Raw genomic sequence first — 18876 nt, 5'->3', positions numbered from 1 at the left:
TTTTCAGAAAACTTAATTAAATCTTTAATAAGCTAGTATAAATGTAAAGGATGTGGAAAACAAAATATCACCTTATGCATATTTATTAAATTTCTTCAAACCCTAAAGCATTTCTCCCCAAATTAATGGTATGGAAAAAATTGATTTCAGTTTACCTACCAATTTCTTTTCTTGCAATAATTCCATCTGTTAGTTCTCAGGGCAGAGACCTTGGTACTACAGAGCATCTGAATATAGTCTGCAGAACTTGGTATCAACCCCACAGCTGATCATTTCCTCAGGTAATTGATTAAAATGCTGTTTTAATCATTGTGTGAAATTAAGCATGAAATCTACCCACCCTCAGCAAGTGGACAGCCTTATTTTCAGATTCTTGCACAAACTGTAGCATATAATGCAGCTTAAGATCATCGAGGAAGTTACCAATGACATTCTAGTTGTGTTACCAACATATAAATATGAACTCTGGTGTTTGTTTCCAGAAATACTTATTCCAATACAGTTACTTCAGGTAACTCATTAGATCTCTTTGACAAGCAAAGATCATAATATAGATATGACAGATCACTGAACTGAGTACTAATGGCTGCATGCATACAAATAATGTTATCCTAAGAATAAATATTACTTTCAAATAATATTAGCATATTTAAGTCATCCAGGGGACCAAGGAGGACAAAATAATGTTCAATTGTTCCAAAGAATTAAAAAACTGCACTAGTTTTGAAGAAATTACATGAGTTCTAAAAAACCCCACTAAAATTGATCTTAATTCCAACTTTGAAGCTTGAGATGAAACCCTATAAATTGATTGATTAGACATCTGCACACTGCTGATTTCCTCAGGTTGTGGAAAATTTAACAGCTATGAAAGCATGACTTGCATTATTCATCTGGTCTAATTCTGAGATCTACAAATGGCATTTATAACATCAGCACCAAACTTCAGTGCTGAGCACTCTGATAAAACATTTGGCTAATATAACTGTATCCAACCACCTTTCAAATACCCAAAGCCCATGATTAACAAGATAGTGAATATAGTCTATCACTCTGCAATGCATGTTTTGCTCTTTAGCAGTGATATAAGAAATGGTTATTATCACCTATTGATGGTCTATCCCGTGCTACTATAAGCATGAGTAATAACATAATCAGCTAATTATTTCCTCATTTCTTTGTTCAAAAATTGCCCTCTCCTCATCAGCTTAGAATTGGCATTCATTTTCAAATGGCTGCCATTCTTCCCTCATCCCCTCTCATCTCAGTATTCCAGGATGGTCTTATAGAAGTGACCTTCACACTTTGTTCCCAAGAACACAGAGCAATCAGGTGCGTGAGTACAACACAGAGAAATACTGCACCATTAGTTTTTAATCACAGGAAATAACCCATGTCATGCATAAACCTACTTGTCTCTCTCCAAATGACTGATGGGAGATGACCAATACATTAGACAGAAAAGAGACTTCTAGAATCATCTCATTCAAAACAGTCATGTGAAACAAGCATCTCATTAATTACTTCCAAGATCTAATGACTAGGCACTGCAGCACCATTCTTTTTATTAAGATGTAATGTCGTTTCAATTAAAATGTTTTTAAAAAATCATACATTCCTGTTAGTTATTGTTTTTACAAATTTAAATGTTGAAGAGGTCATCCTATTCAACGTTCACCTCAAATCCTGGTTAAATTGAGGAGTTCCACTGGGCTGCTAAAGGCATTGTCCAGTGGAGTTTTTAAAGTCTACAAGGATGGAGATTCTGCAACTTCTATAGGCATTCTATTCATTATTAATTATTTTTTTCTGTTTAATTACCACTGAAAATTTCCTTCTTCCTTCACCATCCAGCTCTCTGTCATTTCACTATGCAAAGTACTAGATTGTGAACAGCACATCCATTCCTTATGTTTCTTGGAAAAAAAAACTTAAGAAAAAAATGAAGAGCTCCAATCTTTCACCAATTCAGAAACTGTGTGATTTACATAATGACAGTCATCCACAGAATGGAAGAATCCCAGTTCAAAGCACCTACAATATAAAACTTATATGATCTGAAAAACTGATCAAGTATGATATGCCATTATCAGCTATTTGTGTGCATAGAAAGAACCAAACATGTTTATGATCATAGTAACATACAAGTTCAGTTCAGCAAATTTCAATCTCTTCTAACTCAGACAGCTAATGTCCATTTTAAAGGCCAAACAATCACTGATTCACTCTTAGGTCAATGTTACTTAATTACTCTCAGTCCCAGAAAGCTAAAACTGCATTCACAGTCTAAGACCATCATCAATAAAAGGTCCAGACATCAACCCAATTATCATTAAAGAAGTATGTGCTACAGTAAGAGAATGGGCTCTTAAGCATCTGCAGAACAGAGGCCAAGATTTGGTAGAGTCTTAGTGCAGTATACAGTGGGAAAATGAGAATGTTACTTTTAAGAATGCTGACCCACTGTGAAGAACATGCTTCCATACTACACTGGTTAAGATGTAAACAAACCCCTTCAAAAGAGACAGCAAAATCATCACTGCAATCCAATTTGTGCATGGCAAAATATAGGTCCGATGACATAATAAGTTTGAATATAACTGATTTGGCAGTTTCACTTCATTCACTATTCATGGCTAAGAGACAGAAAAAAAATCTACTTCAGGCCAGAAGCAGCTCTTGTAAAAGAACAAATTAACTATGAAGCAAGGTAGCTTTTGAACAGTAACTCTACTCAGTAAATGCAGAATTATGTCAAATGGACAATACTACTTTAGATAGTAGGAGAGATGGAAAGCACTTGCTTTCTTTGACAGCAAAATACTTGGCAAAGAAGATTAATAAAATGACAAAGCATGAAATGTAAGACTTGTCAATCCTCTCCCAATGCAGTCATAACTACAGATGTATCTTCCTTAACATCATCATTCTGTAAAGCATGGAAGGAGTGGTGCAAGACCTAGGATTGATGAACCACTCACAACTGAGCATTCCTCATGAAGATATCCATTAGTGGAAAACAGCTCAAGAAAACCAAAGCTGAAAACAGTAGAAGGGTGGAAGATTACAGGCTGGTGAGGAGACAATGCTTCCCCTGTCTGGGGAAGAGATCATATCTGTTTTGATAGCATTTCACACCATGTCATCCCATTTTTCTTCTCCAAGTGTAGCAAAGTACGAAGAGTTTATAGAGCTAATTCATGCAGACTAGTTCGAATTTTCAGGGAAGAACTGCAAACTCAAAACCTACAAGGCACAATGAAGACCTCCAAGCCAAAAGCAAGGAACTTATTAAATCTCAAAGACAAAAGGATGTAACAGAGAAAAAGAATTGTGCTAAGTCTCTGAAAACCACTACACTTTATGCCACGATTAGACAAGTCAGGTTCAACAGAATAACAATCTGTGCTGAATATCTGTAGAACTAAATGCCCTTTAGTATCTTATGGTTAGAAATAGTAATTGGGGTATCTGAGGAATTTATCCTTGTTGTAACTTTGCAGTGTTTGGAAACATGAGGAGAGTACATAACACTTAAGCATATGCCAACAATGAGAACTGTATCAGTAGGAATTTTCATAGAGAAAACCTGAATCACATGAAATGGCAACTGAGTATTTCCTTCCACACTGTGAGCTGCAAGATAACTTTCTAAAACAAAGATTTATCAACCTGGAAGCAAATGAATGATTGATTTTAGGGCAAGTTCAAAAAGTTAAAAGCTGAAAAATAAATAAAAAATGAATTCTTAAATTTCTATTTTTACTTGCAAGGGTTATAGGCTTGGAATGAAAGCTGACATGAGGCAAATAACTGAATTCAAAATGAATACAGTATTCAGTAAACTCAGCAGTAGGGAGGAACTCAAATAGTGGCTGAAATAGGCTGATAGCAACTAGGAGGAAGAAGAAAATAGTATGATCTAGTCTTTCTTGAACGTTGTCAACTGAACCCATTTGAGTCCTGACAGGATATATTTGTATAAACACCAGCAGTTAGAATAAATCATACAAATCAGAAGGTAAGAGAAAAGATGAGTACCAAATAATGAAATCAAACCCTTGATTCCTTTCTACATTTGTCACCAGATATAATGATTAGAGATGTGCTTTCCTCTCCCACGCCAAAGAAATCCAGAGGGTTTTACAGGAAAGAACAAAAGAAAAATTTCTAAACAATACAGATCTCTTCAGAGAGATCAAAATTTTACTCAACCTATTTTTGCATTTCATTCATCTCTCTCCTTAGTGGAGAACGAAACATGACAATCTATTTCAGAACAACAGATAAAACAGATTGTGGGAATACTTTTAAAATCCATCTGTACATATAAGAAGAGTGGAATATCAAAACGAAGGAAAAAGTAAAAAATACAAAAATTCTTGAGAAGAATGTTGCAAATATTGTAGAAAAGATCTATAGGCTATAAGGAAAAATATCTAGATAATCACAGAAGTGTGACACTGTGTAAGAAGTATGATGAAAAAACATATGAAGGAAAACCATTACATAAAGAAAAACTAGAATCACAGGGAGTTACAACATGGATAAACAGATTGGACAAAAAATAATGCAGTATTACACTGAGGGCAAGAGACATATAACCTAATACAGGAAGTGAATGTAGGCACTCTGAAATTTGACTTTGAACAGACTAGAGAACTATTTTTGGCAGAAAATACATTCATAACTTTCCCCAGGGCAGCCACAAATGTTCCAGGATGAAGTCTGCTCTCTGAGTTGAAGAGGCTTTAAGTTTGCAGCAATATATGTGAATATTCTATTTCTAGAGAAAACAGAAAAAGCTAAGATAATAACAAAAACTAAAATAATAGGAACTAAATTATAAGAATCAATTAACACACAAATAAAAAAACCCCACCATCTGGGATACAGGAAGGAAATAAGGAGACTTATGTTAAACAGAATATGAGTGTAGTCAAAAGAAGAAAAAAAGTAACTTTTCCTGTACCAACTTGAGTTTGCAGCTGGTGAATCTGCATTTTGTAAAAACCCAGAGGGTTTGGAAAACAAGTTATACCTTGAAAAACAAAAGAAAAAAATAGCTGGAAAAGGCAATGAAAAACTGTATGAAGATGACTACAAATGTCAAAAATCTGCAGAATACAAGGATACAAGACTGTAAGAGACAGACCTACTATTATACTTTTACTTTATGAGTATTATGGCTAGAGTTGCATAAAATTAGAAAAATATGCACCCTTGCATCCACACTTTTTCAAGACCATATGATGGTGGCATTGTCAAAGTTTCAAAAGACACCAGGGAACTGGGTTTTTTTGACCATGTGCAACCAAAAATATTTGATGGATTTCTATTATATATTCAGTTTGCTCTGCTTTCAGAAAATATCATAACATACAGAACTAAATTTCATAAATCTTTTTAAGTCTAACAGACCTTTGCAGATTGATAAAATCTATCATGGACACTTACAGCAATTTTTTTCCAAAATTAAGCTTACTAAATTTGACATATTATTTGCTATTAACATGAGCACAGAGCACATAAAGACTTTTTCCAAGAAGAACTGAAAACAATTTATGCTGCCATACCTCAAAAATAACAAGGAAAAGAGAGAGAAAAAAAAAAACACAATGTATAACCCTTTCTTTTCTATGAAATTTAAAAAGCAAGAAAAAAGGGACGTACCAACCTTTAGAGCTTATAAAATGGACAAGCAACCAAAGAATTTACACAGGAAACCAGTTACATATCTAACAACTGAATTAAAATTCCTGAAGTCTGCACATGACTTTAGCATTAGGGGCTATCCTACCAATGTCTCTGTCTCTCAAACTGATAAGGTAAGACAGCAAATTTTTCTTCTACAAGGATTTCACAAAGTACAGCCTTGTTTCACTGTTTTACATGAAATTAATGAATGCCCACTTTGGTTTCAAGGTCGACTCTTCCAGGATGAAGAAATTATTTTAATTTTTTTTTCTCCAAATATCAGTCAATCTGCCTCTCTAAAGAGATATACAATTTCAGGATATTAACAGTAGTTATCAAGGAAAAACAAAAATATATACAGCATTTTAGATGGTTAATAGTAGCAACATGATCTAGTCAGTTTAATGGACAACCTCCTATCATACCAGAAAAGTCCAAAGGAAAGCATGGAAACTAATAAAAATCCTACTTCATATTAAGGAAAATTCACATTTTCTCTTCTTGCCAGAAATGACAAATTGTAACACAGAAATGCTGTTATGACACAATTATTTAATCACTAAAATTTGGATGCAAGCTCAAACTGTTGATTTTTCCTTTTTTCTTTTCAGGATATGCAAAACCATCCTTTTCCTTTTTTTTTTTTAATGATAAAACATTTCAGTAAAGAGATTTTACAAGCAATTTTTAAAATTTAGAAAAGTAGGCAGTAGAGAAAGTTTTGAAGGCAGCACAATTAATTGAGTGTAAGTTTCACTTTTAAAAATCAGGTAATTTGTATATTACAGCCATTTCACCTATTTTAATGTACATAGTACTCTGGTACTATGCCTCCTAATACTTTCTTCAAACTTTTCATCACGACTCATGGTCATTGTGAGAGAAAGCTTCATCTACTCTCACATTATTTCACTGTCATTTGATTGCTAATGATTATTCATAAATTCTTTGCCACCTCTGACATTCACTCTCCTGACACTTTATTGTCAGAGTACCCTAGCAAATTCTGTTTCTCAGGAGGTAAAAGCACACAAATAAATATGACAGAAAGACTAAGTTTAGCATTTTTCCTCATGCCTAGTACTAGTATTTTCAAACACCAAAACCTTTTACCTCTCTCAGCCATCCACATGAGATTCTAGCACACTTGCCACTTACCCATACATTAAGAAACAGAAGCACCACAGCTTCCTGTGCAGGAATTCCTTTAGATAGAATACCACCTTCCCAGTAAGTTCATTAGAAGAGAAAGGACATAGTATGGTGCTAAGTTAATGAATGGATTCAGTGGTTCAACAGGAGGTAGACAATCTCCAGTGGCAGATAAAGCTCTTAATCCTTTTAATATAAAACAATTACTTTGCAATTTAGATCTGTTTCTGAGTAGTTTAAGGAAAAAAACTATTCAAAGATACCAGCAAATAATTTTTATCTAAATTTGAAAAAAAGTGATTAGTAAGACTAAAGCAGAAGTTCATTGTGGAATATTAAATCATGACAGTACAAGCAGCCAAAAGTTTTAATGCAAAACCTAAAGGTTTAAATATGTTAAGAAAGTGCTATTTAAACACTAATACTCAGCATTCTTTTCTAAGCTGAATATTAAAAATTCAGGTACCTTACAGTGAATAACTCAGTAACACACATTGAGGAAATTGGAAGTGGAATTGATGGCTATGTTAGAAACATAAAAATATGATGCGCTTACCAAAATTACATTTCACACTCATAATACCATGAATTCTAAATTTTTACCTTCTGAAATTAGCTTCTAAAATCCACAAAAAATCAAATTTCTAATTCTATGCATTTTTCATTCCTAGAAAAAGTGACTATAGTTCAAATAATGGAAACCAGATAAAAGTGTCTCTCTAAGCCCATTTGAAAGCACATTTTTGAAATTTTTTGTAGAGTCAAGATTTAGTGTAAAGACTTGAGTAAAAATGTGTTTCCCCCAGAACATTTTTACTATCGAAATAATTCGTTAGATACAGGGAAAGCTCCATTTTCACTTGGGAGAAGTACAGACATCAGATTACTTTTGAAAACAAAGCTGCTGTATCAGCTAATTAACTCATAATTTTGTCTCTCACAAACAAACAAGAATGAGCTCTGCATGACAGCACAATGTATTCATTGCTCAAAAAACATGATGTCATTATAACTAAACAGCCTCAGCTAGATTTTTCAATCACTTAAGACACATGCCAATAGCGAAATACATTAACATAACCATTGCTATATCACTTTAATATGGTGATACAAAAAAAAATGGAAGGAAAGATTAAAGTTCTATTTGTTATGATTCTAAGTGTCATCTGAATGTGGAATGCATACTTGAATTTACAACCTAACATACCTTGAGGCTCTTGTAAACTGAACACACCTAAGGTGTGACCTATTCTGTTCTTACACAGGTGGGACCATCTTCATCAGCACTGTTACTGATGGCCCTACAGGTGGTTAAAGCTCCAATATTTAACACAAAAGAATTCTGGAGTGGGGTGACTTTAGGCTTCATTACTTTCTGGTGTAGCTCACTTGCTAATATGTTTTCTACAGTATAAAAAATGTTGCACTAAAATTAATCAGCTTTAATGCTTCTCCTCATTTATAACTTCATTAAAATGAAGTGAAATAACATGGTATTCAACCACTTATAGATGAAATCATTACAATCTTGTGCTATACTCTTTTGCTTGGTATCTGTAGAAGTAATGAGGTACTTAGATTAATCCACACAGAGCAGGTAATCGAATAAATTTGGATCTACAGCAAACAAATAGAAACCAGAGTGGGTAATTTTAAAGCTGAACAAGCTCTTCCTGTCTGCCATCAGGTACTTACAAAACATACATAGATTTTGTGTAATCTCCCCTTGCTTGGATATTACATTTTTGTAATATGAAAATGGTGTGGAATATAGAAAGAAAAATGCAGATTTGATAACTTTATGTTCCCACCACGACCTCTTACCTTCAAATTTTCCAGGGCTGGCTCTTTTGAGTGCTAGGCATAGTGCACTCTGTACTTAGCTCCTTCAGCCACCTCGGCTGTCACAGAAAGCTACAATTGGGAAGGTGACAGCTGCTTAAATAGAGAAAGCAAGTGTACAGAGGTTATCCTGAGAATCCCTCACTACTTTAAAGGAAGCATGATTTCTTTCACTGCCCTCCCAACTGGTTTGGCAGGCAGTATCATGTCCAGATGGTGGACAAGTAAACCTATTTGAACAGATTGTATTACAATGTTTTACATGGAACAGTTATTGGATTAAATGTATACATAGCTGTGGGAACCCAGGACTTTCCTCTTTCAAATGATCATCATTCAGCTGAAAAATTATCTTCCCTCTTGTCACTCCTCTGTGGACGAGTGAATTCTGCAACATTCTCCAAATCTGTGTGGGTGTAAGAGGACAGTTCAGAGTGCAAACAATACTCTAGAGAGGGAAAACAACGGCTACACTTCAGAGCAGGAACTTTTTGAATTAATACAGTTATGAACAACATCTTAAGAGGATCCAAGCACCCAAAGGAAAAGACAAACAAGTGTTCAGGGTGCTTTATGTGAAGCAGCATAAAATTTCCCAGAAATCAAATTAATATCAATTGCTCCCACTTTATCAGTTTCCCAGACATGCTTTAACCGTAATTCTACTGTAGAAAAGACTGAGTTGTCATACTGAATTGAAAATTTAACTCCTGTTGTGAATGTTACAAGTTTATAGAATACAATGACCTTAGTTTTTGTGCACAGGATGGGCTAAAACACAAGATGTCAAATCAGATGAGGACTGTCCGTTATGTACTCAAGTAGAACTTCAGGTAACTATTACTTTTAAAGAAATTGCATTATGTTAGCAGCCTCATGAACCAATATGCATTTTAGTTAAAAGTTTTACTCTGAAAGCTACATTCTCCATGAAATCTGGTTAAAGCACCTTGATAATTTATAGCAAAAGAGTTATAGGACAAAAAACCCAAAGATGTCAACACCAAGTCAAATGCTATTTCATCTAGACCAGGGCAAATCAATGTGCATGCATATACAGGCACATATCCCCATATCACTGATTTATTCAGCTTACAGGAAACAGAAAAATGGGAAAGTTTATGATGCATTTGAAATAGAAAATTATTAGCAATGCCCCTGACAGCCTATAGGGCAAAATTTTCAGATCCCTTGAAGTTGCAAAATAAAGCTTAAAAAGTAGCTAGGAAATTAGGTTAAAAGAATGTAAAAGTAGACAGCAGATTGCAAATGTAGCTGGAACCAGTCCATATAGAGATAATGAGGAACCCAAGTGGTTTTGTGGCAGTCATGTATCGATAAGAAACAATGCATGCCCTAAGAAAAATTCAAGGCAAGGTCACTTACAATTTGGAGGCTCTCAGCAAATACCACCTTTAGATGACCCTCTAAGACCACAAAATGACTTCCAGTAAGGGGCAGAGACATGTAAATTCATCTTAGGAAAAATCATGTTTATGTATTAGTGTGGAAGTATGTTGTATTGTCTATGTATGGTCATGATGGAATAAATACCCCGTTATAAAATTCCATGACACACATTCAATAAAGGAAAAAAACCTCAGAATGTGGGCAGCACTGTAATAAAAAATGTCTGCTTTCTAATACTTCAAATTGTGCTAGAAAGATTATTATCTGGCTGATTTCAGTATCAACCCAAAATCAAATAAAAGCATAAAGGAAATAAAAAGCAATTATAATATCTACAGTCTGTCCAGCAGGTATCAATAACTTTACATTTTCTTCTAATAAATTGCCCAGTAAAGAAGTTAGTGGACTGCTATCAATAAATAAGAGAAGTAAAAAGAACAAAATATTTTAAAGTACAATTTGAACCACTGAAGCAAAAGACAAAGCAGCTACAATTACCGAGGAAAGTTTAAAACAGTATTAACCAAAACCACCTCACCTACTTTATAGTTAAAATAACCATATTCCTTGGCTTAGTGCAGAAAAACCACTGCAATATAACAATTCATTATACTAAACAGACACTTGCAGGAGAGCAAAGTTCTGAGTTAAAGGCCTTACTTTATATTCAATGCACCCCAGCCACTGACAAGATCTGAGAAACAAAATATATGAGAAAAGCATGAATGTGTATGTATGACATGAAAATAGGAAAATATAAAGGGAATTAGCTAATTAATTACCTGAACAACAGTCAATTAATTTTTATTAAAAACAGGATAAGTATCAAAAGACTTCCCAAAAAAATCAAGCTGACAAAAGTACTTAGTACAAATTATTTTTAAAAAGCCCTAGAAATGAATCTTAAACTAAAAATGGGATTTTTACAGTATTACCTAAACTTTTGCTTGATAAGCTTAAAGATCTACATTGAAGAGATATTTACATGGTTCAGACATGAATACATACACAGTGAAATCTCAAAAAGCTGAACAGAAACGTCAATACCCAAGATTCAATGGACTGCCATAATTGGCCTTTTTATGGCAATTGGAGAACGAAAGCAGCTCAACAAGCTAATTTTGTAATAGTAGACAGCAATAGTGATTTAAAATTATTAAAAAGCCAAAGTAAAAGCAGAATAGAAAATTGCTTCTATCCTTCAACCAGCAGATGCTACAGCCTGTAACCTTGAGCAGCTCTGTGAACTCAAAATGTCATTCCGGAGGGACTGCATAACTGTAATCACCACCTATGTTATGAACTTGATATACAAAATGTTCTTTGCAACACAGCCAAACTCTGCTAAGCTTAATGACCAGTTCATCTGAAATTCAAAAATCAGCTGCTTTAGATTCAGCAGCAAAGAATGACAAAAAATAATGGAATGGCACAGTTAGACTAAGGACTGCAACTGCTTAAGAACAGATTATGAATTTGGGGTATTCCAGAATGGTATTATCAGATACAATCATGAGAAGAAATAAAATCCTAACAGCAAATCCTATTAGGTGGTAGAACAGCCTGTCCAGAGAAATGCTTCAAGTCCTACCACTGCTTTAGCAATCAGGAAGAAGAATGTTTTCATGAAGAAGCCCGCAAACCTTTTCCATGTCACAGAACTATTTTCTGTAACCAAATTATTGTCAGGCCTTTGTTTTAATTTTGTCAGAAGCAATCCGCTCAATGCATGTTTGAATTTGTTTATCTACCTTGGAATATGACTTGTGATAATCACACATCAAAATATGAGTTTCCCTGTCTGAAGTGTAGCTTTCAGGTTCAGTATAAAATATCTTTCCATTTGGTTAATGGCAAGCCCTCATTAATAAAAGTTGTAACAAAAGAAAGGTATTACATTTTATATGTACAAAAATGAATCTTTTTATAAAACCTCATAGCATTAGACAGAAAGAAAACACTGGGTTTTTTTTTGTAATTTTAGCTGCTCTCAGATTTATCACGGCAAGAGAACGAGGCCTAAACCAAATACCAGGCAAAGGACCTTTAACTTTGACCATTATCTTACCCAATAAAATGTGACCTTGAAAACACTTTTAAAAATTAAGAGAATAAATCTGAAGACCCAAATCAATATCCAAAAAATCCTGTGCTTTCCCATTCCAATTTTACTGACTGATTTGACCAGAGCATGTAGAACTCAAGCAGATACAATCTGTATTTTCCATGTGGTTGCACAGGATGTGCTGCATAAATGGTTATAGAACAGAACAGGGAAAAAGATCAATTATGTCACTGATCTGTCTTATGACAGCAAGGATGCCAAACAGAGACATCTGGGACAGAAAAGTTTCAGGAATCTAATCACAAAATGCTATCAGGCCACAATAAGCATCCTTTATTTCATGTATTGTATGCAGCTACTGCAGTTTTTTATACAGATTGGTTAAAGTCAGAACTCCTCATCAATTCTGCCAAGTTTTTGCAAAAACTTTACTTAACTAGAAACAAAGGAGAGAGGGATATGGATGTTTTATGGGGTTGTAAGAAAACAGCAGAAAATGAGGAATTCTTGTAACTTTTTTTTCCTCTACAGTGTCCCCATTCATTTTAGGACAGAGTAGAGAAATACATTTAGAGTTGCATTTAACAAATTTTACATTTTCAGGCATGGCTTAGAACTGTTATTTCACTTCAAATCTAGAACACTTATTTAAAGCTTTAAGCATTATTCGAAAGAACCTCTCTCTACTGTAACAATAGTTAAAATGTCCAATTACACAAAGGCATATCAAATCTACATTTAAAATAAGGCAAATCTACAGTCAGGCCTGAGTCTCCCTCCAGATATTCAACCTTTGCCGCATCTCAATTTTTAATAAAGTTTTTTAAGAGGAGTCTGTAACTGGTATAACAGCCAAATGCTTGCATGCATCTTGTGTCAAAAACCTGCAGTGCTCCATGGTCTGGAGAACCCAAAATTTTCACAATTATAAAAACAAGAAGGCTTTATATTCAAGTTTAATGTTAAACAGAATTTTAGTAGACCAAGAGAAGAAACTTAAGTTTTAATTATCATTATGTTTTCTAAATAGTATCAAAGATCCTGAAAAAGGAAAAATTTTTTTTTTAAGCTGTAAGAGAAATTGAATATATGTTAAACACTCCCCATTCATCACAAATTTTTCTTCCTCTATTCTTTTTCTCTGCTCGCTCTACCATGTTTCTTAATATTTCTTTTGATTAAATATGCATGCAGAACATTGATCAGAAGAATGTTACAGATCATTGAAAACAGCACCAAGAGATAGAGCAAGAAACTAAGTACTATTCTTTTAATTTTGAAGCAAGACCGAGGACAGCAGGTTTTGCTGGCTCTAGCTCTAAATGGATTAGAATTGCTACCTTTATGGTGAACCACTACCAGAAATTAGGTGGGAAAGACATTTTAAAGTGGAAGATGCCATTCTGGCTACAACATGGTAATAGCAACTGTGAATAAACACAACAGGCTCACCATGAAAACCTAAAGGAAAACAAAAACACATGGTGCAGAAACAAGGGGATAGTGCCAATCTATCCTAGTTAATTTCAAACAAAACAGAAAAGTATATTCAGGTTCTGAATATTCTCCCAGAAAAATTATCATATTTAATACTTTAAGCCTTAAAAAATGAACAGTTGCTTCTATTTATCTTTTAAAACCAACCAACCAATAATCTCTTCCTTATGGTCATGATGAGGACAAGAAATGACAGGTTCAAAAAAGAAAGCTTCTATGTTGATCTAAACAGATACCTTCCCTGTAATTTAGCAGATTTAGCAGCAATGACAAACTATCTACAGAAAAAGTTACTCCAATTGCATATCAGTGGTTTAACTAAGCTTCTGAGCCACCCACCTGAAAACTCAAAAATAAACATTAACATCTATGACAAATGCTTTTAATACTGCAAACCAAATGTCCTCTTTCTATGTGTTTCAGTCACAAAAAATCTATAATAGAAAACCAAGCAGTATCTTTCAAAGTGAATTACTCTGTTTCCTTTTATTTTTTTAATAGTTTGACCCACCTCAAATTTGTATAAGATATATAAAAAGCAATGAAAGGGTTGGGAACAGAAAATGCATGTGTGTTAATATAACTATATTATCTCAAATACCGTGGAAAGAGTCAATTATTATTTTCTCTTACTATGCATACAGTTTCCTAAAGAATAGACCTTCTCCAGTCTCTTGTTGTTTCTTCACAATTGGGAACTTTTCTTTACTCCACTTTAAGTAAAGGCACTCTTCAGCACCATAACTAAAATCATAAAAGCAGGCTTTTCACGTCCAGTTAGCTTCTAAGTGTGAGCTATGGGGTAAAGCTGCAGTATTGTTCTTCATCTCATTTTCAAATTAGACATTCCAATGTTTCCTATTTATCTCCTTATTTGTGAAGGCTGTCATGGATGTCCATCATATGGAAAAGATAAAGCAAGATTAAAGCAAAGCAATAGGATTGTTTGTGTGTTTATGAATTCATGAAGTCATTCTAAAAATAGCTTCCATGAAATCATATGACTAATAATCTACTAATTAAAATCTATTTTCAAATAGCTCTTTAAATTCCTGCAGATTTAATAAAATTTAAAACCAAACAGCACTTCTCAGTAATGTGTCAGAGAAGACAGCTTCTTTAGATACCATTAAAAATATATTACTATATAGGACTATGTATTTTAGCAATTTAAGAATATGTATAGTTTCTAAATATAGCTTTAATTAGTATTAATAGTATTTCACAACCAACACAGAAATTTACAACTTTTCCAGTTTCCCTGGTTATTTTCTCTGCTAGCATCAAGTCCTTCAGAAACATCTAATATCTTAACTCAGTCCTCTCTTTCCTGCAAAGTCATCTCTACCTCTCTCAGGCTCATACAACTAATCCAGACCCCTTCAATCCTTCAGACTTTGTGCATACTTTTCTATGTAGTCAACACTTAAAAAGATAAATTAATAAAAAAATTAAATCATTGTCTTCACCAAGAATACTTTCCTTCCTTAAGATCTCAGTATCTCAAGTTCTTGCAATTTTGAAGCGCTTTTCAATTAACCAAGTTTTTTAAAATAAAATTGATTGGGAAAGCAATTTCTTCTCTCTAGTCCTTTACCTCACCTTCTGCACAACAATGTCAACAAAGACATACACAAAGCACAGAGGAAAGAGAAAACTGAGATGTGAGTTGGTTTTATCCCATGAGATACACATTTCAACCCTACTACATTAGCTTTTCTCTTGCACTGTTCACTTTGAAACTATTATCTGTGTGTTCAATCATTTTTCCAACTTTCAAAAAAAAGCTATGTCAACCTTATCAGTATTTGTACAGAAAATATTCAGTTCACTTTATACATTTAACTTCCATCACCTTTACCTGTTACCATTGTCTTTCTGGACAGTGGTGTGAACATCAATTTTCTGATGCACTCTTTTAATTCACATAATTTTCCTCAGAACAATTTAAAAATTTTATTTCCAAACTTCTTACTGTAAATACATGTTTCATTTTTCACATAGACATGTTTTCCTCATTATTATTATTATTATTATTTCCTCATTGTATATTGGGTAAGCTACTACAGCTTTTAACATGAAGGTTATAGGTGAGAAGATTCAGACTTTAGCTCGAACATAGACAACACAGATATATACAACATATAAAACCCTGGGAAAAAAAAACATTTCCATCCTTTTATGTACCACCTCTACAGCAGAACTGGGAAACTTTCTAAAAAGCAGTTGTACATGTCCATTTTAATTATTTACTTGTTAGGAAAAGGATTTCACTTAAAAGAAAGATTTCAGCTATCTTTGTAGCACAGCTGGTACTCCACATGAAAGTGTCAACAAAAGTTGCAGTGCCAGCACATCACAGCAAGAGAGAATCAAGTGTCAAAGATTAAACTCATTTTATTAAGAAAACCTAATAAGCTAAAGTTTTGAAAATAAGTTAAAATACAGCAGCATAAATACAGGGCAACACATTTACTGCTTACTCATTCTAGAAAAAGTGGAAAAGACAATGAATGCCTAGAGAGAAGGTGTTCATTATTCACAGTGATGCCCAAGGGATTTATTTCAATGATCAGATTACTTATTTTGGTAAGACCACAGTCAGACGATTATTTAGATACTTAAATAAGAATTTTACATACTAACTTTGGCCTTGTAAAATCACAGAATACTGTGAGTTGGAAAGGACATCGTAAGTGACATTGAGCCCAACACCCTCCTCCACACAGGGCAATCTAAAAGTCAAACCATATACACAAAAATGTTGTCCATCCATCTCCTGAACACCTCCAGGCTTGGGACAATGAACTCTTCCCTGGGTACCTCACTGTGTCCCCAAGCACTCTCTCAGTTAGGATCTCTTTCCTAATACCACATCTCAACTCTCCCTGAAGTAGATTTCAGCCATTCCTTCCAATATTGTCACTGGATACCAGTGGGAAGACATCCCTGTTGTTTTCTATTTTTGGCCTTAATAACCTACATAGTTCTTTAAAGAAAAACAAAACAAGCAAAACCTAAAAAGTTTTGCCCATCCTTCTCTTTGCCTGAGCTGGTAGTTCAGAGAAAGAATCAGGTACATAAACTGCTCCTTTCTCCTCCTCCACCACCACAAAACCAAGTCCTCCCCAAAACACTAAGAGATGGAAAAAAAAACAAAGCCAACAAACAAAACAAAAAAAAACAAAACAAAAAAAAAAAAAAAAAAAAAAACCAAAAAACAAAAAAACCTAAACCAAACCAAACCAAACCAAAACGTCTACACTTGGTAAAATGCTAACTCCACCCATAAACAAAGTTAGAGTGAAATGGTGAAAACACTGCTGGGTGTCCTAGCACTTGATAACAAGAGCCTGGCCTGAAATCTAGGGCAGCCTAGGAAGAGAAGTGTAGCCAGCTCCAGTAGCATTGAAATCTGGAAAAGGCAAGTATGTACACTACACATTTTTGTACATTTCCCTATTTAAATACAAAAGTTGGTGAAGATAAGCTGTTGATAGACATGAATCTGAATTAAAACTGCTCCTTCCTCCAGGTCTCTCTCACCCAGAGGACACCTCGAAGAGAGGACCATCACCTACACCGGCACTCACACACACACCTGCTGCCATCGCTTTGATGCTAGTTATTAACTCTGGGCATTTCGTTCCGTTGGCACCACAAACACCGGGTTTAACTTCAATCCCCCGCGTCTCCTCGCCCGGTTTGTCCGCCAGGCCCCCTCGGCCCGGCGCAGACAGGAGCCCAGCGCAGCCCGGCACAGCCGTGCCCGGCGCAGGAGAGCGGCCGTGCCCCCGTGCTCGGAACCGGTGATTTCCGGGCCCAGGACAGCGCACGGCACGGGCCTGGGCAGGGACAGCGCGCTGGGACCGCGATGCCGGCGCTGCGCTGCCGCTGCCCTGGAGACGCCACGCCGGCCATCACCTCCCGGGCAGGGCAGGGCAGGGCTACGAGCAGCGGCTGCCCGGCGCCTCCCGCCCCACCGGCGCCCCGCCGGGGCCTGGGAGGGAGAGGGGCCGGCGGAGCGCGGGGGAGGCCGGGCGGGGGGCGCCGGGCGGACGGGGACACGGGGACTCCGGGGAGGGAGGCAGCGCGACAGGGCACCCCGGCCGGGCGCGATGGCGAAAGAAGCGAACGTCTCTACCTCCTTCTTTTTCTGTCCTCCCCCGAGCTGTCCGCAGAGGAGGAGCAGGAGCAGCAGCAGCAGGGGGAGGCAGCCCCCGGCCGGCAGGTGTGGCAGCCACCGCGCTGCCCCGGCACCCAGCGCCATGTTCCGCCCCCGCCGGCGGCACCTGCCGCACCGCACCGCCACGCCGAGCCGGCCCGCGCCCAGCCAATCGCAGCGCCCCGCGGCGCGGCGCCGCCTGGGAAATGTAGTTCTGCGGGGGAGGGTCGCGCTCGGCTCCGCGCGGGTGCCGCGGGCAGCGATGGCGCTCGGCTCGGCTTGACTCGGCTCGACTCGGCCCGTCCCGTCCCGGGGATTCTTCCCGGCTCGGTTCGGTTCGGCTCGGCTCGGCCTGGAGGGTTCTGCCTGTCCCGGGGGGATTCTGCCCGGCCCAGGCTCACAGCTGCGCTGCTGCTCCCAGCTCCCGGCTGCCTGCAGCGCACAGTGCAATCCTGAATCGGGGCTGTAAAACAAGGCAAAACACCAAAAAACGCACCAAAAACCATCCAAACTATAAAGGTTTCTTTCTTACACGTTTAAGTGCACACACTCTTCGTATTTCACTATGCACACACAAAGTCATCTTTGCAGAAAATAATATTAATGCAATATGCTGATACAATTATTCCGTATTTAATTCCCAGAGCATTGACTGTGCAGCTCTAAATTGATAGTCTGATTCATGATACAGTCCTCAAATAAGTGATTGTGTATTTCTTGAAAGTGCACACTGCAGTGCACAGGATAGGTGATGTTAAATTAATGAGTACATACTTCTTTTTTCCCTAGAATTCCAAGTACAGTCTCTATGCTTCCTCAGTTATTTACTCACAGCTGTGCTGAAGATTCAGAAAAGCAGAACTATTCATTTATTTAGAGATCTTGCTGTATCATTAGAAAGTTTTATGTGTTTTATAATAATAGAACATATTCAAATACTACCAAACACTTAATAAGTTCAAGAGAGTTCAGACCATTTATTGTCCACATCCATCAGATTCTAACTATTGTTGGGCAATAGTAGCAACCATAAAATGGTATGCAACCA

At 36.4% G+C, this 18876-nt stretch overlaps 1 protein-coding gene across 1 annotated transcript in view; it reads right to left on the bottom strand.

Annotated features, from left to right (window-relative positions):
• TUSC3 (tumor suppressor candidate 3) overlaps positions 1 to 17967 on the bottom strand; it is a 105298-nt gene extending 87331 nt beyond the window's left edge. The window contains exon 1 of the mRNA XM_079306752.1: positions 17808 to 17967. Coding sequence (XP_079162878.1) covers positions 17808 to 17933 — 126 coding nt within the window. The 5' untranslated portion in view covers positions 17934 to 17967. The remainder of the gene's footprint in view (positions 1 to 17807) is intronic.
• Between the last annotated feature and the right edge of the window lie 909 nt (positions 17968 to 18876).

Source organism: Erithacus rubecula, assembly GCF_903797595.1.
Source record: "Erithacus rubecula genome assembly, chromosome: 5".
Classification (NCBI taxonomy): Eukaryota; Metazoa; Chordata; class Aves; order Passeriformes; family Muscicapidae; genus Erithacus; species Erithacus rubecula.
The sequence above is the reverse complement of the archived record's forward strand: the minus strand, read 5'-3'. Positions and strand labels throughout refer to the sequence as shown.